Raw genomic sequence first — 24,593 nt, forward strand, 5'->3', positions numbered from 1 at the left:
TGTCTTCTGGGAGGCCTGATATATTAGAGCTCAAAGGAGGTGTTTCAGAACAATGGCCGTTCTGTATCAAAGTGTGCCGAGATGGCAGAGGCATGGATCTTTATGGAGGAGAAGGAGAGACCCTTATTAAGAAGCTCAGCAAGATAATCTAGAATAAGAGGAATGGAGGGCAGGTGCATGTCTGCCCCCTTGGACTGGCTCCAGCAGCAGAATCTTTTCCATTTTCCAGCGTAAGAGTTTCTGGTGCTGGGCCTTCTGGCTTCTGTGATGATGTTAAGGACTTGCTTGCTTAGCAGTGATTCCTTGCTGGTTTTGGTAGAATAAGCCATGCTGAGAACTTGAGTGTCTGAAGGTCTGGGTGCAGCATTGCCCCCCCCCCCGGGATAGCAGGTGAGGTATCAGAGGTAGCTGCCAGGGGGGCTGGTGAAATAGGCTGCGCAGCAGTGGGTACCAATGCTGTCTGGGCCAATGAGTACTGCTCTTGTTTTTTCCTTCCTTATCTTGAGTAATACTTTTGGAATAAGAGGTAGAGGTGGGAATGCATACACAAAGAGGGTATTCCAAGGGAAGGTCAGGGGCATCAATCTTCCAGGCCAAGTGATGGTACTCCCTGCTGCAGAATTTCTGTGCATGGTGATTTAAATGAGAGGCAAAGTGGTCCACCTGCGGGTCCCCCATGTATGGGTAATTTGCAGATAAATGCCTCTGTGGATTTGCCATTCCTGTAGGTCCAGCAGGTTTCTGCTTAGGTGGTCTGCCTGGGTGTTGTTGATGCCAGGTAGGTATTGGGCTATAAGATGTAGTCCCCATGGATGAGGCTGCTAGCCACAGATTCATGGCTACTATGCACAGGGGGGTAAAGACCGAGTCCCTTCCAGTCTGTTGATGTACCACATGACTGTGGTGTTGTCTGTTTTTATGAGAAGAACCCCTGGTTTGAGGTAGGGTTTGAAGGATGCCAGAGAGTTTGTACTGCTATCATTTCCTTTTGGTTGATGTGCAAGGGTAGAATTTGTGTGTCCCAGAGACCTTGGGCGCATCTGCCTTCTAGGTGGGTGCCCCAGGCTATGTCCAAAGCATCTGTAGTTATGGTCTGGTCTAATGGATGGAGGGTGAATGGAAGTCCTTTGTTCAAAGCACAGGCCTGGGTCCACCAAAGGAACTCGGATCTTATGCAAGGGATTACAGGCAGGGAGGTGTCCAGAGGTTGTGAGTGTTGACATCATAGGTTCTTTAGGTACCACTGAATTTTCCTCGTGTAGTCTGGCCAGAGGTATCAGGAGGATGCATGAGGCCATGTACCCTAGAGCTTGTTGGAACTTCCTGGCAGAAAGCTGGGTTTGGGAAGCCAGGGTAGTGAAGTATTTTGGTAGGAAACTTTGTTTTTCTGGGGATAGAAAGGCCATTTGCTGTTCTGTGTCCAGTAAGGCTCCCAGAAATATGACTTTTCTGGTAGGTGTCTGTTTTGATTGCCTTTCATTGATAGTGAACACCAGAGAGGTGAGTAGGGTTTTTACAAATGAGAGGTGCTGCAGTAGCAGTTCCTTGCAGTCTGCCTGGATGAGACAGTCGTCCAGGTAAGGGTAAATCTGTACATGGTTTTGCCCGCAAAAGGCAATGGCAGGACCTAGACATTTGGTGAATAAGACAACAGCCAGTTCACCAAAGCAGTTTATTCTCTGTAGATACTCTTCTCTAGCGCCTCTGCTATACAAAGCCTTCAAGGAGTAACTAACAAAACACTTCCATCCAATATTTATACACACCTATATTAACACATTATATAATTAAACATCAGTTAAACAATTAAGAATCCAATTAAAAAAGCAGCATGTTTATATAACACTTTTCCAGCAGCAATCAGTGTTTAACCCTTTTGGCACCAATGTCTGATATTTTAGAATAAAAATTAATTCTTTCTTTAAAAGTAAATTTCTTATACTTTCTTCACTAGCTTCCTTTCTAATAATATTTTCTAAAATAGACACCTTAAAGCTAGTAGTGTCAGAGTTATGATATTTAACAAAATGTTGAGCCAAAGGGCTCTCTAACTTATTATTTTTAATGTCTCTCAGATGTTCCATGATTCTGACTTTAAACATTCTTTTTGTCTGCCCTATGTAAAATTTCTTACATCCACACTTAATAATATAAATAACTTGAGTCCCGTAGGTTTAAAATTTATTCCATTTATATAAGGAAAAGCACTATCTACATGAGCACAAACTTTACATTTGCCACAAGGTCTAGTACCTATATTGCTTATTGTCCTATCTACATTTTGTTTAGGTAATTCAAATTTAGTATGTACTACTATATCTCTTATATTTCTTCCTCTTCGATAGCTAAACATTAATTTTTTCTTAGTCATCTCACTTAATTCCTTATAATTTTTTAGGAATCTCCAAAAATGTAGTATACATCTATTTATATCATCACTGCAGATATTATATGTGGAGACCATAAAAATATTGTCTATATCTCTATATTCTTTACTATACATCCTATCACTTATCTGTATCCCATTATTATACCTTTTTTTAAATATTTCATCCCTACTCTTCTCTATCACCTGCATGTTATATTTTCTATCTATAAACATCTCCGTGGTGTCATTTATTTCCTTCTTGAATTCTACTTCAGTATTGCATACTCTAGAGATCCTTAAAAATTCACTGTATGGTATAGCTTCTAATACATGATTTGGATGGCAACTAGTGCCCATCAAAAATTGATTTATACAATTAAATTTTCTATGTATACCTGTGACTATATATTGTCCTGTAAGTCCCTTCAGATTAACATCTAAAAAAGAAACATTAACTCCACACTGTATTCCATCAAATTTGATATTAAACCTATTCTTTTGTATATCTTTTATAAAATTTACACCATCATTTTTGCCTCCTTTACACAAAAAAATTAAATCATCTATAAATCTAAAATAGTGTATTACATATTTTTTTACAAAGGAATGTGTAAAAATGCATTTAGATTCCACTTGACCCATAAAAATATTGGCATACATGGGTGCAAAAGCTGCACCCATGGCTGTGCCTTGTATTTGATGATACGTTCTATTATTAAAATTAAAATAATTATTTTCCAAACAGAATTTAACTAATTTCTGGGGATAGAAAGGCCATTTGCTGTTCTGTGTCCAGTAAGGCTCCCAGAAATATGACTTTTCTGGTAGGTGTCTGTTTTGATTGCCTTTCATTGATAGTGAACACCAGAGAGGTGAGTAGGGTTTTTACAAATGAGAGGTGCTGCAGTAGCAGTTCCTTGCAGTCTGCCTGGATGAGACAGTCGTCCAGGTAAGGGTAAATCTGTACATGGTTTTGCCCGCAAAAGGCAATGGCAGGACCTAGACATTTGGTGAATACCCTGGGAGCAGTAGATAAGACAACTGATAAAGTAGAGAATTGAAAGTGTAGTGATCCTGCTCTGAAGCACAGGAATTTTCTGCATGATTCCCTAATTGGGATGTGCAGGTAAGCATCCTTTAGGTCTAAGGTGACCATCCAGGCTTTGTCTGGCAGCATTGGTAGAAGCTGTTGTAAGGTAAGCATTCTGAATTTTGGGATTACCAGGAAGGTATTGAGAAAAGACAGATCCAGGATGGGACGCCAAGTCCCCTCTTTCCTTGGAACAAGGAATAGTCTGGAATAGAATGTTCTGGAGGTACAGGTTCTAATGTCCCTAGGAATATTAGGTTTTGCACTTGTTTTAGTGCTTCTGCCCACTGGTTTGGAGGTAGGTCTGGGTAACCTCTTGGAGGTGGTAGTTCTTGGAAATTGAATTTGTACCCCTGAGCAATGATTTTTAAGACCCATTGATCTTTTGTTATAGAGTTACAATTTTCTCTGCATAGAGATAGGCTTCCTCCTAGCGTTTGGTGTGGTGGAGGCAGGCAGAGATGGGAAAAGTAGTCATTGAGAGTTTTTTTCAAACAGGGTTACTATTGAACTCCCTGCTCTAGTGACGGGGGGGCACTGTTTTGGTCTTTGCTGGCCCTGAGTTTGTGTCCTGGTGGGTCTGTCCTACAGGTTTTGCCGTGTGCCTGCCTGTTAGGTGCAGGAAAGGATCAGTGGTTAGAGGGAAAATTTCTGCTGAATCGAGGAGGTTGTACTTGAAAAAAATCTTTAACAGTCTGCATTGATTTTGCTTTGCCTTCCATCTTTTTAAGTACCTCTTTATTTTTCTGTCCGAATAAACGGACTTTGTCAAGAGGTGCATCCATGATTTTAGCTTTGACATGATCAGGGAGAGGTTGGTCCTTCAGCCATGCATGTCTTCTGATAACAGATCCTGTCACTGCTGCCCTGCTAGAAGCTTCTAGGGCATCAAATCCACAGTGCAAGGAGTGCTTTGCTACTTGAGATGAAGAATGCAGTAATTCTGCCATCTCTTTATTGTTGGCAAAATCTGAAAAAGCAGAAATTTTTCTGTTTCAAAAGTTCCAAAGTGTACTGTTGATATTTTAACATATGGAACTGACAGTTGAGAGTCCTTATAGTTAAAGTTGAAGAGGTATATACTTTTTTACCCCATCTGCCCATGGTCCTACATTCTTTGTCTGAGGGAGTAGGATTCTTTGCAGAGGTAGCCTTAACTCCCTTAGGTCCCTGAGAAATCACCTGTGGATCTGCTACAGGATTTCTGTAGAGGAACTTATGTGAGTCAGGTACCCTGTAGCACCTGTCAGGTTTTCTGGGGGCTGGTGGAAGGGTGTCAGGGCCAAGGCTGGATTCTTGGTAAACATCATCTAGCACCTCCAAGATGGGTGGGATGGCCAGAGGCCTGTGCTGGGGTAGGTCCAGAAACTCTTAGTCTTTTCTTGGATTGTGGGAAATCTGTTGATTCCCATAGGAAGTGTTCCCTGAGGGTGTGGAGGGTTTCCCCAAAGGAAAAGTCCTCCGGAGGTGATGCAGAAGGAATGGATTCTTCTTCATCTGAGTCATTATAGGCAGTAAGAAGATTTTCCTCTTCAAAAACAAAGGAGTCAGATCCCTCTGAGTCTAAATCCGATTGGATGTCTGGAGAAGGTTCCCTTCTCCTTTTGGCTGGTGTGGCCTGATTACCCCGGATGAAAGTGATGAGATCCTCCACCATTTTAAGCATTCTAGTTTGAGGAGGGAGAGGAGTACTGGAATGGAGACTTTTTGCTGTTTTCTTTGGAGTAGCTCTAAGTCTGGCCTTAAGAGTATCCCTCAGTGCTATCGGTGTGTTAGTCGGAAGAGAGGGTGAAGGCCTTGAAGTGAATTCCGAAGTGCAAGCAGTATCTTCGGTAGCCGGTGCCTGCGTAGCGGCTCCGGACCCAACCGAGGCACAGATAGCTGAAGGCTTGTTAAACGATGCAGTTTTCTGCGGCACATAGAACTCCAAAAGGGTCGCAGTAGAGGCCGGCGAAGTAATTGAGTCGGGCATCAGGGGGTGCGAAAGCGCCTCACTGAATTCCAGAGAACTGACAACCTTTTTAGAGGTGGTGTTGTCGGAAGGCTTGGCCTTATGCAGTCTGTCTCTATCCTTATCTTTATATTTTTTTTGAAGATTTGCAGTTTGCTGACTGACAGATGCCATATCGGTAAACAGAGAAGGAAGACGAAAATAACTGGGTACAAACAGAGCTCTACGACTAATAGATGTAGCGTTAAAGAGGGCACAGAACCGACAGCGGGGTACATCGTGATCTGGGCCTAAGCAAGTGACACAGTAAGAAAGGAAGCCTCAGTGTGGTATTTGCTTACCACAGCCGTGACAGTTACTGACTTTTTCAGACATTGGTTAGTGCAAGAAAAAGGAAAGATCCCCAACGGGGTACTTAGCTTTAGACATTTTCAGCTGAAGTTTGAAATCTGGAAACAGACGACCAAGCCTTGTTGCGAATTGCTTCTGCTACGGGCTTCACGGCAAGAAAGACTGAGGTAACGGCATCGCCTGCTCTCCTTTATAGCTTGGACGACCTGACGTCAGCCAGCAAGTGACAGCAGTCGATGCACGAAACCTTGACTCTGGTATTCGGACCAACTGAGGCTACCACAGCATGGATAACCCAATGGTTAGGACTGCAGCAGTGAAACACAAAGAACATCATCTGTCTCTTTTGCCTGTCTGTCCACTGGCTGATCAAATCTGCATAGAAAACAAAGGTGATGGAAGCTTACCATTCATTTTGTTTACTCTAAATTCTCTGTTCTCAGACTTACATAAAGATTTTATAACCCTTAACCTCAGACAGCTCTAGTGTAGAACTTAGAACATTTCTACAGTTTGTATTTCAGGTTTCACAAAGTCTGCTACTAAATTAACTTGGTTGCTAAAACAAAGCTTAGTGGTGGATTGTGGATTCATACGGTATAATTCATTGAAATGCACTTCAAACCATTATCCCCTATCGCTTCAATTATCCAGCTCAGTTGGAAGGTGCCACCACCTCGTTGTAGCATCTGGGGTCATCACTATGGCAACACTTTTGTGACTGACATAAGATTGAATTCTCAGCTGTTTGGAATGATAACTCACACCCTCAAAACAGCATACGTGTGTCCAGTGAACCAAGCTTACAACTGAGAGAGCAGTAACATTTGCAAGGGTCACTTTGTGCTGTATCAATGCAATGGTCTCAGATTTTCCATCAACCAGATAAAGACATAGTTGTTACCTTAATAAAGCTGATAACAAATTACAAGCCTATTGCAAGAATGCTTTAACGACATTCAAAAAACCAGCACTTACCATCCTTCATCATTCTCTGTATCTACCTCATCAGCTTCTTTAGGGGGTATCTCAGTAATTGCCTGTACAAGCTTAGACTTGAATCGGTCCAGCAGTGCCAGTGTCTGAAATTAAAGAACAACTAGTCTGCAACTTGGTATGTGCCTGTTGTATGAAATGTGCAATTCAAAACAGAAATGAAAAAAGATGCACTGAATAAAAGTTCATTTATTTGTAGTCAGTCCAGAAAATCATTAGAGGTTCAAAATTCTGCAGTATGAAGCCCAGTCATAGAAGTCAGTCACCTGTGGGTGCCTCTCCCCCTTCAGGGACACAGTTCACATATGTTGTGGTTACCTTCAGTAATAGCAAATACATGTCACAACTACTTGTTTGTCAGTTTTCTACGGAGTGTGCCCTTCTACAATTACATGAAACAGTGCAAAAACCTTCTGGAATTTATTCCCCTCTGACTTTTCTTTTATGACCACCTGTTCAGGATGTCTCTAGGCTTTTTTCTCACTCTGGGCTGAGCTCTGAACTGATGTGCCAAAGGCAAAGAGGAAAGGATGTACCATAAATGAGGGCTTTTTACAGAGACTGACAGGAACCTTTATCTTTGTTGCTATGCTACACCAAAATAAGTTATTTTGTTTTACTAATAATAAGTGTTAAATTTCAATGTTATAAGGCAGTATAAGAGCAGTTTGTTCTCTAATGACACGTGCAGCATTTCATGACAAGCTACTAGCTACTACCTGCTAAGTGGAAAAAGGTAATTTTCCTGGATCTGCCTGCTCCATTTCCAGCATTCAACAACTAAATGAGAATTGAGATTACATATTTCTCAACTAGTTAACATAAAAAATCCTGACAAAGGCAAAAATACTGGGGAACAAAAGCCGAAATATAGGGGCAGATTTTTAATTTTGCTCTTATAAACTTAGAATGTTGCTAGAATAATAGGTTTTGAAGTCTGAAACTCAAATGTCTGTCAATATTTAATGACTTTGTTTCTCAATGATTTTCCAGAAAACCACACATTTTATAAGGAACAGACAAAAATATGAGGCAATAATCTGGACATTCTGTGAAAATCTGGACTGGTATGTGAGATTACCTGTTCCTCTCGAGAGGTTCCTTTTTTAAGGGAATGCTTTTTCACTTCTTCATATTTTTTTCTTTCGTGAAAATATTCTTCAATTGCACTAAGTGGAGCCTTTTCTTTCTCTGAAAGAAAAGAAACGTATGTGTTAGAACAAGATAAAGGCAGAATTACTACAAAAAGCAAGCTGTTACTCTCTAGTAGCACCACGGACCCAACTAGTGATTCGAAGACACGCAAGAGTCACATGAAACAAATACCTATTAGCAACTCTTTTGTATGTCTCTGAATCAAAGGCTTAACACAGTTTGAACGTTGTGTTCCCCATACCAACCCATGCAGTGTCATTGCACAGGGACCTACAGATGTACATAAATTTGTGCTTGCATGCACACGCACACACACAGTCATGTAGACTCCCAGTCACCTCTCTCTCATACACACAGCACAGGTGAGCACATAAGCTCCCCCCATACACACAAGCGTGTGAGCATGTAGACAGACAGACACACAGCTTAGTAGTACTTACCCTCTTGCAGTGCTTGCAAAACCACTGCTGCCATAAACAGTAATAGGTGTATACAGTACAACTACAATGTTCAGTGCTCACCACTCTGCTTTGAAATAGCACAGTACAGTTTGTCTTTGAATCGCTATACTGTGCTACTTCAATCCCAGTGCGAGACTCGATGGCAGAGCGAATGCCTGCATCTGCTGCATTTGCATATGGTGCTATATCCAGCAGACTGTTAAGGTACTACATACTGGAGATTATATAGCTATAGCACTACAGCAGCCTCATAACACATTAAGCAAAGCCGTTAGAAACACGACTGCACAATGCATTGTATATTTCTGAATACCTTTGTATATTCTGGATAATCTGAAGGCACCTGAGGACAGTCATATAGCCTAAGGTAAAGGGAACTAGAGCAGTCAATATCAGCAGGTGGGATTAGATGTTTAATTTTGGCAATGTTACAATGACCGACTACCATACCTGCCACCTGATCATTCACTGACAGCAAGCTGACATTTCAAGGGGCCCTATTAATTATTCGAATGTTTTAAAGTTCGAATGTCATATGGTTGACACCATATGATCGAACTTTAAAAAGTTTGAAGGTGAAAAGCAAGGGCTCCGTGTGGCACAGAATGGGAAAATTTCCCTTTTCTGCAATGAAGTGCAATCTTGGAGTTGGTATATTTAAGTAGGGGTGTGTGAGGGGTGCAGGGGAGCTTGCCCTCCTGCTCAGAGCATTGAGGTAAGTTTTTTTTTAAATTATTTTTTATTATATTTTCGATGTTTCAAACTTCGCTCATATGGTGTCGGACATATGAGGTTCGAAGTTTTAAAACTTCGAATATATAATATAGACCCCTATTTCAAGACTCCTCAGCTGGAACATAAACTCCAACCTGTTTTCTCCATAATAAATAAAAAGAAGAGAGTACGGGTAAGGAAAGCACAATAGTGAAAGTTACACTTACACACAACAGTAGGTGTTTGAATTCCTCACTGTTGCAGTACCATTAGACTATATGGTTTGTGTCTTGCCCAAGAAACAACTGACCAGCTTCCAAAATCTTTAGCCCCCTCCTACACTTCCATTCTGCCTGCAGATTATTAGCCCTATGTTGGAAAAATCAGCAGTCAGCGTGGAAAATCTTAAGGATTTTCTTGTCTAAAATTAAGAAGAAGCACACTCATCTTGAACTATAAAAGCAAGAACTAACCAACAAGTCTATAATACAACAATAAACTATACACAAGAATAGGGGGATAGAGGGTGGTTACGGCTACTGCAGCAGTGAGGAATCTGAATATCTACTATTATACGCAAGTGTAACTTGCATAATTGCACTATGTTCATCATTTCCACTGTTGCAGTAGCCTTCAGGCTATATGCGTCGACTATCAAAGCCTATCCATCCTGGGCGGAGGAAGGATATGCATCCTGAAGCCCTTGGAGAATGGCCGTAGCAAAGTCAATTCTGGATCTAGAAAAGGCATCCAGTTTGTATTGCCTTGTAAAGGTATGCACAGAGGACCATGTAGTTGCTTATAGAATACTTCAATTCCACACCTTTACAATATACTAACAAAGATGACAAGGACCTAGTAGAGTAGGCCCTGACACTGCCTGGAACTGGTTTGCCATGGTAGGCAAAGCAAAAGGCCATAGCTACAGACAACGATCTGGGAATAGTCTGTTTTAACATGGGTTGTCCTTTCTTTGTCTTAGCATGAGAAATAAATAGCTGATAAGTTTTCTGAAAGGACTTGTGTTTGTCAAGACAGTCCCCAAGTTGCCTAAGGAATGCAAAATCTTTTCTCTGTGGTTCTCATGGTCTGGAAAGAATACTAGGACAGTGATGGCTTGATTAAAAGTGAACTCTGAAACAACCTAACCTTAGGCATGAACAAAGCATTTGTTCTTAATGATACTCTAATCCCTATGGGAGAGCAAAGAGGGTTCACCCACGATGATAGCCTGCAATTCAAATACTCTTCTTGCAGATATGCGAGCAATCAGAAGAACAGGTTTCCATGCAATGAACCTTTAGTCTGCTTGATGCGTCAGTTCAAATGGCGACATGGTTAACTTTTCCAGCACAAAGTTAAGATCCCAGTCAGGAGCAACCTGTTTATGAGGAGGTCTGAAGTGTAACACTTCTTTCAGAAATTGTTTTACCAAAATCAAAAACGAAAGTGGAGGAACCATGGGCAGACATGATGAAATGGCTGCAAGATGTACTTCAACAGACCAGTACAAAAGGCCAAAGGCTAGTAACTCTCACAAATATTTGAGCACCAGTGGTACATAATACCTGACAGTTCCCTGGTCATTGGCTAGGCAACAACTAGCAAAACTCTAGTAGCAGGTTTTATTGTCTCATTTAATACTGATGTATGTCCTCTGAAAAGAGGTGCCTAAAAGGAATTAGAATTGAATTATCCTGGCAGTTAGTTTGGAGACTGAGGTGTATCAAACTCCCCCGTCATGTATAATTAAGTACAGTTCATGAGGAAGCTTGTAGTATGTAATTGCCCTTTGTCAATTCCATGAGAAGGGAGAACCAGTGTTGCCTGGGTGAAAAAGGAGTCATAATTATTTTTGGAGAGTCCTTCTGAATCTTAATTATTACTCTGGGTATCTGTGGAAAGGGTGGAAATGTCTAAACGAACATTCCTGACCATTCAAATGGAAGAGGATCTGTTTTGCAGAACTGGTTCCAAGGTTTCCTGGAGCAAAATTTGCTCAGCTGTCTCTTTTGAAAGGAGGCAATAGATCTACTTGAGATGTTCCTCATAGCTGAATCAATTCCCTGGAAAACTCTCATTGTTCAATTTCCACTTGTGAGGGACTGTCCTTGTCCTGTTCAACTTGTCTGCCACTATATTTTACTCTGACAGAATGTAGGCTGTTTAGAGGGTTAATGAGTGCTGAAGCGCTACCTCTCAAACCATCACTGCCAGCCTGCACAGAGGCTACAACCCTGTACCCCCTTGTTTGTTGAAGTATCACATTACATCACAGTGGGGTTGCCTGTTGTCACCTGGAGAGATCCTGGGAACCATGGAGGATGAAGAGGTTTCAAATGCTGGATCACATGATCTGATTATATTGCATTGCTTTATTATATAAATTTATGTATTGCCTTCCTTCTGGGGGCACCTGACATCTGGGGCAAGAAAAACTGAAGAAAATGGCGTCGGCTGGTTCCTTTATACCCCTGTCGCACTGACGTCAGGGAAGAAGCGACGACAACCGACGCCGGACCTAGACTTTGGAATTCGGCCGACCAAGGACCCGCCTGACGGCAGGAGAACCCATCTGTTATGACTGCAGCTGTATGCACGATGAACATCGTGCCAGATCATGTCAAAGCAAAATTACTGGATGCACCGTTGAAGCAAGAGCACCTATTTGTCAATAAAGCAGAAGTTCTCAAAATGATGGAGGAGAAAGCTAAATCTAAGCAAACTGTTAAACATTTCTTACAAATACAGCCACCTAGATTCAGTAGGCATTGGCCTTCAAAGAACTGGTCCTTTCCAGTCCCTTCCAGGTCTTCTCAGTCCAAACCCAGGGGCAGCAGGCCCTCAAGACTTCAGTCTCAGGTTATGCACAGATCTAAGCAGTGGGGTGCTCCCACGTCCAAAACAGGGAGTAGTAAGCCACCCCTCTATGGTAAACTTGCACAATGACTGATCCTTAACTCCCCCAAGCCTTGCTAAAGTACTTGCACCTTTAGGAGGAAAACTTGCCCTGCATGCAAAAAAATGGGAATACATTACCCAAGACAAATGGGTTTTAAACATTGTTTCCCTAGGATACAGATTCCACTTCCACTCACTCTCAACCCTAAGTGGATGGCCAGACCTCCCCGCAAACCAGTGGGCAGAGGCCCAAAAGCAAGTACTTCCTCTTCTCAGCATCAAGGCTGTTCAACCTATCCCAGCAGAACAAAGGGGACGAGGCTTTTATTCAAGACTGTTCCTGGTTCCCAGAAAAGAAAACTCCTGGCATCCTATCCTGGATTTATCTATTCTCAAGTAATCTCCATGGTATCCCCGAAGTCTCAAAACAACCCACTAAAGTGTAGTGGGTCCAAAAACAAAACATTGTAAGAAACTTCTTTGTGTGGAAGATTTTCAGTCCATATATTTCTAGTTAATCACTGCATATTAATCAGATCAGACAATAGTAGTAAAAGTAGTGAACTTAAACTCGTCTTAAGTCAAAACAAACCAAAACAAAAATAATAGAAAATATATAATTGTACAACATTACTAAGTATTCAAACGTAATCCGAGCAAGGCAGGCAGTCTGTTTCCAGTCGAAAATCCTTTATTAAGTACACAGACAAGCGATCCAAGTAAAACAAAAATAGAGTAATAATTTCCTCAAAAGTTTTCTAAATATATATATATACTTTTTATCAGGCATGGGAGTGGTTTATTGTGCTGTAAAACAAAGTGTTATTGGTACACATGTTAAATTCACATCCCTTCCCCCATCAGTGTAACATTCAAGCTGGTCCTGCCCTACTTCGTAGCTGTCATAATAATATATAACCCTTTTGTACTTTATATAAAATTTATAATGATGTGGTACCTCTTATTTAACCAGATTATTAAGTCTGTGATTTTATCCAAGACAATATACTACATGGCTGAAAGTATATCAACCTTAGTTCATTTGGCAATCAAAAAATATATATAAATATATACATATACACTTTGCATGTAAAAAAAACAATTTATATTTTCATAACCTATTGTTAACAAAGATCACTTTCGTCCTTCTAGACTTCTACAGGTCTGTGTACAAGAACAAGAACCCTAAAAACAATCTATAAAAATAAATATAATTGTATAATTAGTATTATTACACATCATTTTGAATAAAGTGGAAAAAAGAACCAGAAAAAAATAAAAATAAGAAAAATGTATGTATGATGATGGAAACAAAATATACACTTAAATTACAACTGGTTTAAAACGTTATTTAAAACCAACTGGTAGAATAGAATAAAATAAAATTAGTCATGTAAACAATGTGGCAATTTTCTAAGTTCCAGTGCACTTTTAATTGAACAGTAGTATAGTCCAGGCTTCCCAAAAGAGTTCAGCTTTAATTGCCACATGAGTTCACGTTTCCCCAAAATATTCGGAATGTCTCCTTCAAGATCACCCATGTCTATGTGATCCAGGATCTAGAACTTAAAACCTGTGTGTCTTTTATGAAGAGAAAGGTATTTGACTAGTGCATTATTTTTACATCCAGAGCGGATTTCTGACAGGTGACATGAAATCCTATGCTTGAGTTTATTTACAGTCTTGCACACACAGAATGCATCACATTCATTTCACTGTGCCCTGTAAATTACTTATGTAGTGTTACAGTCACCACCTGCACTGGTTTTAAAGATTTTCTTTAAATAAGGGCAATAAATCTTTGTTTTACAGCACAATAAACCACTCCCATGCCTGATCTGATTAATATACAGTGATTAACTAGAAATATATGGACTGAAAATCTTCCACACAAAAAAAATTCTTACACTGTTTTGAATTATCTATTCTCAACACCTTTCTGGTGGTTCCAAAATTCAAAATGCTAACTCTCCAACAGCTGCTTCCTATGCTAGCCAAGGATGCCTGGCTGGCAACCGTAGACTTAAAAGAAGCTTACCTGCACATCCCCATAAGTGAATCTTGCAGGAAACACCGTCGCTTCAGGGCAGGCTCTATGCACTATCAGTTCTCTGCACTTCCCTTTGGCTTATCTACTGCACACAGGGTAGTCACAAAGTGCCTAGCTCCAGCCATTGCTTTTTGCAGGCAGAGAAGTATTCAGATTTACCCATACTTGGACGATTGCCTGATTCAGGCAGAAAGTCAGGACTTGCTACTACAGCACCTGACATTTGTAAAGAGACTTCTAACTTCACTGGGGTACACCATCAACGAAAAGAAATCACACCTAGCACCCTGCCAACAGGTTGTATTCCTGGGAGGAAGCTTGAACACAACTTCCCAGATGGCATTCCTCACGCCTGAGAAACAAATTTATTTGACAACTTACTTCAACCTACTAGCCACAAAAACCCAGCTATCTGGAAGGAAAATACTGCAAGCTCTGGGGTTCATGGCCTCTTGCATTCTGTTAATTCCATATGCAACACTGCATATGAGGAAACTTCAATGGTATCTAAAAAGTCTATGGTGTCAACATTCTCAGGACCTGGAAACAATGATTCATATCATTCCGTGTCTAAGGGCAGAGTTCCTTTGGTGGGCAGAGGCCTGCAACCACAACAAGGGGTTCTCTTTCACTCTACCCCCTGCCGCCCAAACCCTAACAACAGACGCATCAGACTATGCATGGGGGGCTCACATGGCAGGGCAGTGCATTCAGGGCAAATGGAACCTAAAGCAGATACACCTGCATATCAATCAAAAAGAAATGTTAGCTGTACAGAATGCTCTGACAGCCTTCAAAGGCCTTATTCTTCCAGGACAACTATTGGTAAAGACAGACAACACCACAGTTATGTGGTACATAATCAGGCAGGGGGGAACACATTCCTACCCAGCCTGCAGACTAGCCATGGCTCTGTGGAACACAGCCTTGAGCAACCAAGTGTAACTACAAGCTCAATTCCTGCCAGACAAACTAAATTCACTGGCAGACGACTTAAGCAAAAGTCTCATGGACCCACGTGAATGGAAAATGGAACCCAAAATATTCAAACTTTTGGGGAACAGATGGGGGACACCAGAGGTGGAATTGTTTGCTTCCTCTCAGAACTATCAATTGAACAAATACTGCACCAGAACTCCCCACAGCCAAGCTTGGAAGGTGGATGCCCTGTCCTTTTCCTGGGAAAACCTCTCAGTCTATGCCTTTCCCCCTCTGCCTCAACTCTCGAATGTTCTACTAAAGATCAAACAGGACAAGCCAAGGACAATCCTGATTGCACCAGACTGGCCACACCAGCACTGGTACCCTCTTTTGCGCAGTCTGACAGTGCTACAACCGTGGCACCTTCCTCAGACCCCTTCCCTGCTGTCCCAGCAGGGAACCAAATTCTGCACCCTCAGCTTCAGACCCTGAACCTTGCAGCCTGTCTAATCCCCTGAACTTACCTCTAGCAACCCTCGGTAAGCAGGTGCTGGATGTCATTCTTGAGGCAAGGAGGCCTAGTACTAGAAAATCCTATTCAGAAAAGTGGAAAAGATACTGTTCCTGGAGCCTGTCTCAAGGGATGGGCACAACTGTGCCCAGCTTACCTCATATACTAGATTACTTAACAGAAATGCTCCACAAGGGCCTATCCTTCTCTTCAATTAAGATTCATGCCTCTGCCATCTCAGCTCATTATACTACTGAGCCACCCCTCTTCTCTCATCCTCTGGTAAAACAGTTCCTTAGAGGGGCCAAAATTTTAAGACCCCCCCAGGACAGCTCCCACTCCAGCTTGGGACCTTAACTCTGTATTGGAAAAACTTACACTTCCCCCTTTGAACCAGCTGCTACAGCAGAGTTTAAATTCCTCTCATAGAAAACGGCTTTACTTCTAGCCATCACTTCAGCAAGAAGAGTGTCTGATGAACTGCAGGCCCTTATGGCATTGGAACCCTTCATTATCTTCCATGCGGACAGGATTTCCCTTTGGACTAACCCATCTTTTATGCTCAAGGTGGTGTCTAGTGTGGCTTTAAACCAGTCCATTCACTTGCCTACTTTTTTCCCTAATCTTCAAAATAAAGGGGAAAGGATACTGCATTCTCTAGACGTGCACAGACAGCTTAGATTCTATTTGGACAGGACAAAGCCTCTCAGAAAATCTGACCAGCTGCTAGTCAGCTTTGCTGCAGGGGCAGAGGGGAAGGTCATTTCAAAGCAAACCATGTCTAAATGGATAGCACACTGCATCAATTTCTGCTACAAGGACCATGGAAAACCTACCCCACAGGGGATAAGAACACATTCCACTAGGGCTACATCTACCTCTACTGCATTTCTCAGAGGAGTCCCTACCATGGACATCCTGGAAGCTGCAACCTGGAGCTCTGTACACACTTTCACCAAGCATTACCACTTGCCTATCTTTTCCAAATCCAGAGCTGGATTTGCCACAGCAGTCTTACAGGGCCTGACTGCCAGGCCTAACGCTTCTTAATCTAGTTCCACCCTTCCTTAGCTTTGGGAATCAACCCAAATGTGATGACTGCAACAGTGAAATATGAAGAACACAGTACAGTTGTGTACACTTACCATAAATATAGATGTTCAGGTGTATTCACTGTTGCAGTCCTGGTTACCCTCCCTCCAGCCCCCTGATGAACTTTGTTTTCAACTATCCTTTTTGGTTTGGCATATCTTATACTATGTGTATTTGCTTTTTTCTGGGGGTGTTCAACACCATATAATTGCTTCCTATTTTGGGGGCACCTGACATCTGGAGCAAGAAAACTGATGTAAAGGTGTCGGCTGCATGTTTTATACCCCTGACGACCTGACGTCATGGAAGAAGCTACAGCATCCGATGCAGAAATCCCAAGACTCTGGTATTCAGGCCGGCTGACAGATACCTGCAGGCAGATAACCCAAATGTGATGACTGCAACAGTGAATACACTTGAACATCTACAATTTTGGTAAGTGTACAAGTACTTAACATAACTGTAGATGTTCGAGTGTATTCATTGTTGCAGTCATCACATTTGGGTTATGTAGTTGTGTACACTGCCAGGGTAGCCGTCTGCCAGCCTGAATACCAGAGGTTTAGTATTTCTGCGTCGGTTGCTGTCGCTTCCGGACTGACGTCAGGTCGTCAGTAGTATAAAGTAAGGCAGCTGATGCCATTACATCAGTTTTTCATGCCCTAACCTGTCAGGCGCCCCCAAGTAGGAGCCAGGTTCTGGTGGAAGAACACCACCAGTAGAAAGTAAATACCAATACGTCCCTTGTAAAGAAAGAGCAGAAAGGGGGATGGCGGGAGGGAAGGAAACCAGGACTGCAACATTGAATACACTAGAACATCTACATTTATGGCAATTGTACACAAACTGTACTATGTTCTTTGTGTTTCACTGTTGCAGTCATCACATTTGGGTTGATTCCCAAAGCTGAGGAAATGGGTGGAGGCAGTCAAGGAAACTAGGGGCTAGCTAGAATGCCCTGCAAGACTGCACAGGCAAACCCTGCCCTGGATTTGGAGAAGGGAGGCAAGTGGTAATGTTTAGTAATAGTGTAAACAGATGTCCAGGTGGCAGCCTCCAGGATATCCCTGGTGGGGACTCCTCTGAGGAAAGCTGCAGAGGTGGAGGCTGCTCTAGTGGAGTGAATCCTGACCCCCTTGGGTGGAGGCTTTCCATGTTGTTTGTAGCAGAAATGGATGCAGTGTGCTATCCATTTGGAAATGGTTTGTTTGGAGATGGCTTTGCCTTCTGCCCCTGTAGCAAAGCTAACTAGCAATTGATCAGACTTTCTGAAGGATTTAGACTTGTCTAGACAGAATCTGAGCTGTCCGTGCACATCTAGAGAGTGCAGGATCCTTTCCCCCTTGTTCTGGGGATTAGGAAAAAAGGTGGGCAAATGAATGGATTGGTTGAGAGCCCCACTGGACACCACCATGGCATGAAGGATGGGTTAGCTCTGAGGGATACCCTGTCAGCATGGAAGATGGTGAAGGGTTCCACAGCCATGAGTGCTTGCAGCTCGGAGACTCTTCTGGCTGAAGTGATGGCCAGAAGCAAAGTTGTCTTCCAGGAGAGAACTTTTAGCTCTGCAGAAGAAGTTGGTTCAAAAGGGGGCAAGGTGAGCTTTTCCAACACAAAATTAAGGTCCCAAGCTGGGGTTGGTGCACTTCTGGTTGGCTTCATGTTGCTAGCCCCTCTTAGGAACTGTTTGATCAAAGGGTGTGAGAAAAGGGGCTGCTCAGTCGGGAAATGAGCAGAGACAGCTGAGGTGTAAATTTATATAGAGGAGAAAGAGAGGCCACTGTCTAGTAGGTCAGCCAAGTAATCCAGGATGAGAGGGAGGGAGGGCTGTGCCGTATTGGCTCCTTTAGCCCGGATCCAGGTGCAGAACCTTTTCCATTTGTCAGCATAAGACTTTCTAATGCTAGGACGTCTGGCATCATGTATAACATCTAGAACCTGTTTACTGAGGTTGGCAGATTGATCTGGGGTTAGAGAATAAGCCAAGCTGCCAAATTGAGCGTCGGCAATTGGGGATGCATGAATTCCCCTTCCCTCTGCGTCAGGAGGTTTGGAATCTTAGGAAGATGCCATGGTGGTAGTGGGGACAGGCTCCACAGCAAGGGGTACCAGTGCTGGCGAGGCCAGTCTGGAGCTATAAAAATTGTCTTTGGTTTTTCCTCCTTTATTCTGAGCAACACCCTGGGGATGAGTGGTAGTGGAGGAAAGGGTTAGACCGATAGAATGATCCAGGGGAAGGACAGGGCATCCACTTTCAAAGCCATGCAGTGATGCTACCTGGTGCAGAATTTGCTGAGCTAATGGTTGGTGTGGGAGGCAAAGAGGTTGACCTTCGGGGTGCCCCATTTTTGAGTTATTAGGGTGAAGGCTCTTCTGTTGAGCTGCCACTCTCATGGGTCCAGAAGATTTCTGCTTAATTGGTCTGCCAGATTGTTGAGAGAACCTGGTAGGAATTGTGCTAACAGGTGCATTTACATGGCAGAGGCTGTGTGCCAAAGGGTCACGGCTAGCCGGCATAGAGGGTAGGAGTGAGTCCCTCCCTGCTTGTTGATATTCCACATTACAGTGGTGTTGTCTGTTTTGATCAGGAGAGCCCCTGGGGAGAGAAGGGGCTTGAAAACTATCAAGGCATGCTGGACAGCCATCATCTCTTTTTGGCTGATGTGCAGAGGGATTTGCTGAGGGCTCCATTGGCCCTGTATGCACCTGCTGTCCAGGTGTGCACCCCAAGCATAGTCTGATGCGTCTGTGGTGAGGGTCGGGGCGGCCGGGGGGGGGGTGAGAAATGTAGTCCCTTGCTGTGGGAGCATGCTGTTGCTCACCAAAGAAAATCTTTTCTGAGGCAAGGAATTATAGGTATAAGAGTCTTCAGAGTGTTTAAACACAAGGCTCTTTAGGTACCACTGAAGTTTCCTTATATGCAGTCTGGCATATGGAATGACTAGTATGCAAGATGCCATGAACCCAAGAGCTTGCAGGATCTTCCTTGCAGATAACTGGGGTCTGGTGGCTAGTTAAGAGAAGTAGTTTGTCAGGAAGATTTGTTTTTCTGGTGTAAGGAATGCCATCTGGGATGCTGTGTCCAGGCTTGCTCCCAGGAAGATAATCCTTTGGGTGGGCACCTGTTTGGATTTCTTTTCATTGATTGTGTACCCTAGGGAGGTTAGTAGGGTCTTTACAAAGGCCAGGTGCTTGAGCAGCTTTTCCTGGCTGTCTGCCTGAATAAGGCAGTTGTCTAAGTATGGGTAAATCTGGGTATTCCTTTGTCTGCAAAAAGCAATGGCCGGAGCCGGACATTTTGTGAAAACTCTGGGAGCAGTAGATAAGCCAAAGGGAAGCGCAGAGAAATGAAAGTGCTGAGATCCTGCCCTGAAACATTCCCTGAGAGGAATGTGGAGGTAGGTCTCTTTTACATCTAGGGTGGCTAGTCATGCTTCCTTGGAGAGCATGGGTAGCAGCTGCTGGAGGGTGAGCATTTTGAATTTTGGGATCACCAGGAAGGTGTTTAGAATGGATAGATTGAGGATGGGGCGCCAGGTGCCCTCTTTTCTGGGCACCAGAAAAAGTTTGGAGTAGAAACCTTGGCCTATCTGTTCTGCAGGAACGTGCTCTACTGCCTTCATAGAAAGCAGGGAAAGGATTTGCTTTTCAGCCTCAGCCCACTGGTTTGGAGGTAGATCTGGGAACCCTTTGGGGGCTGGAAGGGTGTGGAAGGAAAATTTGTATCCGTGAGACACTATGTTGAGAACCCAGTGGTCGTTAGTAATGGTGGTCCAGGTGCTTGCCATGAAAGGAGAGTTTTCCTCCTAGGGGTAAGTGAAGGTGGGCAGAGGGAGGGGGTGGGGGAGGTGAGTCATTGTGAGTTCTTACCATAAGGGGGTGGCTTAGAACTCCCTGGTTTTGACATGGATGTAGTCCACTGCTTAGATCTCTGCATTCCCTGTGGCTGCTGTCTGGCGAGTCTGGTTCCCCAGGGCCTGGGCTGGACTGGCTTAGTGGTAGCAGGAAAGGATCAGTGCTTGGCGGGACAATGCCTGCTGAACCTGGGTGGCTGGACCTGTAATAAATCCTTAACTGTCTGCATAGATTTTGCTTTTTCTTCCATCTTAAGACCTCTTCTGTCTTAGTGCCAAATAAGTTGTCTTTGTGCAAGGGGGTATCCAGCAATTTAGATTTGACATGGCCTGGCAGGGGCTGTTCCTTAAGCCATGCATACCTTCTAATGACAGATCTAATGACTGCTGCCCTGCAAGAAGCTTCTATTGCGTCAAAACCACAGTGCAAGGTGTGTTTAGTTACTTGACTTGCAGAATGCATTAACTCTTGTAACTCTTTAGATTCCGCACAAGCAAGAAAGGAAGACATTTTTTGTTTGAGGAGTTCGAGGGTATGTTGCTGAAATTTTAGCATATGGAACTGACAATTTAGTGCCCTGATAGCAAGAGTAGCTGAGGTGTATACATTTTTACTCCATCTGTCTAATGCTTGGGAATCCCTATCTGAGGGGGTGGGATTCCTAGCAGAGGTTGCTTTAATCCCTTTAGTCCCTTGAGAAATTACCTCAGGGTCAGCAGTAGGATTTTTAAAAAGAAATTTGTGAGAGTCAGGGACTCTATGTCTGACTGTATATTTATATCTAGGTCTGGTCTTCTGGGTGCAGGAGGGAAGGTGTCAGGGGTCAAGCTGGATTCCAGGAAAATATCTTCCATAACATCCAGGACTGGGGGGTGGCCAAGGGTCTGTGCTTTGGAAGATCTAAGAATTCCGAGTCTCTTTTTAGACTGAGGGTGGTCTTGACTCTCCCATTGGAAATGCTCCCTTAAGGTATGAAGGATTTCCCCAAACGAAAAATTCTCTGGGGGAGAGGCTGAAAGGATGGAATCCTCTGCATCAGAATCCTCATAAGTAGAGAGGGGTTGCATGTCTTCATATTCAGATGCATCAGAGCCATCTGACTCTTGTTCAGACAAAACAATAGGGAACATATCTCTTTTCCTTTTGGAGGGGGTAGCTTGGCTTCCCCTGATCAGCATGATAAGGCTTTCTGCCATTTTAAACAGTTGAGACCAAGGCAAGGAAGCAGGTGCCTGAGATTGGGTCGTCGGTTTCTTGGATGTGATTCATACCCTGGGCCTAAGAAACTCCGTCATTTTCGAAAGAACGGTTGTCGCGAAAGAAGACGGTTTGTGTCAAGAATCAGTACTGTGAAGGACTTCCTCGGAAGCCGGTGCCTGCTCAGCGGCTCCGGACCCATCCAAGGTAGAGATGACTGCAGGATCCTTAGTCGAAGATAGTTTTTGTGGCATACCAGACTCTGAAAGGGTCTTGGTAGCAGCCTGCAAACCCACAGAAGCAGGCATCAGGGGCTGCGAAAGCGGCTCACTGAGGATCGGAGAACTGACTACTAGCTTAACGGAAGCATCATTGGTAGGTTTGGACCTGTGTGGTCTGTCTCTGTTTATATCTTTACGTTTTTTTGGAAGATCTGTTGTCAGATAGCTTACCAAAGCCATATCAGAATTTGAGGACTGTAAGCGAAAATATCTAGTTACAATAAGGGCCCGACGACAGATAGTTATGACGTTGAACAAAGCACAGAAGCGACAATGGGGGACAACGTTGTCTGGGCCTGAACAAGTGACGCAGTAAGAATGAAAATCTCGTGTGGTATTTGCTTTCCACAGGCAAGACAATTATTAACTTTTTCTGACATTGGTTAGTGGAAGAAAAAATGATCCCCAACAGGGTACTTAGCTTTAGAAGACTTCAACTTCAATTTGGTAGATGAAACTCGGGTAGCGGCCGATGGCACTCGTGCGAACTGCTTCTGCTTCTGGCTCCACGGCAAGAAAGACTGATGTAATGGCGTCGGCTGCCTTACTTTATACTACTGACAACCTAACGTCAGTCCTGAACCAACAGCAACCGACGCAGAAATACTAAGCCTCTGGTATTCGGGCTGGTTGAGGGCTACCCTGGCAAGGATAACCCAAATGTGATGACTGCAACAGTGAAACACAAAGAACATCCATAGACGCCATGAACCCCAAAATAATGAGATACTCTCTGCTGAAGTCTGAGATTGAACTGAGAAGCTCAAGAAAATTTCTATACATAACGCCACCTTCTCTTGTGGGGAAAAATGCCTTTTGCTGCAAGGTATCTATACGACATCATAGAAATAAAATCCTATGCGACAAGGTCAAGAAGATCTGAATATTTATGTGGAATCCCACACTGGTCTGAAACGATGAAACCCATAGCGATGACTCCTGACATCTGGGAAAAGACTCCTAAACCACCTTTAACACCCAAGAGTCAGCTACAATCTGTTGCCAAATGAGAATGTACAGAGACAGCTGCAGGAACAGATTTTGAGAGCTAGAGGCTGGAGGAGAGAGGTAGAGGAAAAAATGCTAGTATAATCATTCTGATGTTGCAGACTGTGGCATAGTCATTCTGATGTTGCAGACTTTTATTTCCCTGTATGGTTTGAGAAGGCAGGGTGTGATAATTTTGTGTAAAAGATGACCTAGGAAATTTGTAAAGGGGGGGGGCTTGAATTTTGGATACTCCCTAAATTAATTCCCTTTTTCATTAAAATGTTTGGGGGCCTGAGTACCAGATGAGCCAAATTAAACCTCCTTACCTAAAGCTGAATTCAGAATTTTAGACTTTAACTTAATCAGAAAACTTTTGATTACTTATCCAGGCATACCTCCTCAAAACTTTAGAAGATGCAGTGGGTCCTAGACACAATTTATTTATTTAACACTTGTTTACTGGGAAAGTCTGACTAGAACAGAGCACATTTTTAGCAGAGGCCCGGGCAGAAACACTCCTGATGCACGTCTTTGGAATGTGGGAGGAAACCAGACCACTGGAGGAAACTCATGCGAAGACAGAGAGGACATGCAGACTCTGCACAGAAGGCACCACAAGTGTGAATTGAACCTGGGAACCTCATACTGTGAAGTGACAATGCTAACTGGTGAACCACTGTGCCTCCTGCACAATTTTACACACTCTTAAAGGCATGTTTAGATACTTGAGAAATTTCAGAAACAACAAAACTGAGATAAGCATTACCTTCAGGGAAGTGTGGTAGCTCATTCTCTTATACTGTCTATACAAAAAGAACAAACTTCCACATAGGGGTCTGACAGTTAAGAATTCAATATACCAAAGTGGAAGAACAGAAAATGATCTTCCCAAATCTCTCCAATATCATATTTGTATTTATTTATATTTGTTTATTGGGGTAGTCCACTGATCTCAATGGAACATTTGTAGGCACAGCCTGGGAAAATAGGATCACATACGAAAGGAACAAAACATATGTACAGATACATGGATGTGCTAAAAAAAACATATTTACAAATGCAAGAATATGCTACAACATTTAGTTAAAGAAGCAGTTAACAATGTTAATAACATAGAATAATTTTGCTTAGCAGAGCTTTATGGATAGGGGGTAGCCATAATGACCAGTGTGGCTTATGCTATGGGGATGGCAGCATATTATTATGAAGATAGGAGAATTGCCATAATGGTTAAGATGTTTACCCCACAGACACAGGGTTTGATTCTCACCTTTGAGGGAAACTGCCTATGCTTAAAAGGGCCCATAAGGGCAGTTAGCCTAGTACTTATAAGATCATAGGAAGCTACTAGTCTAATGTCCCTAGGGCCCTTACAAGCCTAGCTGAGTTCTACCCTTATTTACATGATCAACACTTACTGTCCCTGTCCAAGGGGTGAATTTATGGTTACCTATCCAATCACCCAGACTGCGTTTGAAGAGGACCAATGATGTGTTCTGCTTAACGTGAAGTAGGAGTCTGTTCCAAAGGTGTGGTAATCTCTGGGAATCAAATCTGTCCCTCCAGAAGGTTCTATTAATGTCACATACAATGTTATGGTCTTTAGAGTGAGTAACCCATGTACCATTTACTTACGGAGATGCAGCATTTCCAATAAAGCAGGGTCATGGATTGTCTTGTATGCAAGGCAAAGATTGCCTCGGAGTAGT

General features: G+C 43.0%; 1 protein-coding gene across 1 annotated transcript in view; it reads right to left on the minus strand.

Annotated features, from left to right (window-relative positions):
- CWC27 (CWC27 spliceosome associated cyclophilin) overlaps nucleotides 1–24,593 on the minus strand; it is a 1,911,839-nt gene that overhangs the window by 172,450 nt on the left and 1,714,796 nt on the right. The window contains exons 12-13 of the mRNA XM_044063365.1: nucleotides 7,838–7,947; nucleotides 6,739–6,842 (exon numbers count right to left, since the gene is read on the minus strand). Of these exons, the coding sequence (XP_043919300.1) occupies nucleotides 6,739–6,842; nucleotides 7,838–7,947 (214 nt within the window). The remainder of the gene's footprint in view (nucleotides 1–6,738; nucleotides 6,843–7,837; nucleotides 7,948–24,593) is intronic.

This window comes from Protopterus annectens, chromosome 2.part1, assembly GCF_019279795.1.
Source record: "Protopterus annectens isolate FY-2018-M chromosome 2.part1, PAN1.0, whole genome shotgun sequence".
In the NCBI taxonomy this organism is placed as follows: Eukaryota; Metazoa; Chordata; order Ceratodontiformes; family Protopteridae; genus Protopterus; species Protopterus annectens.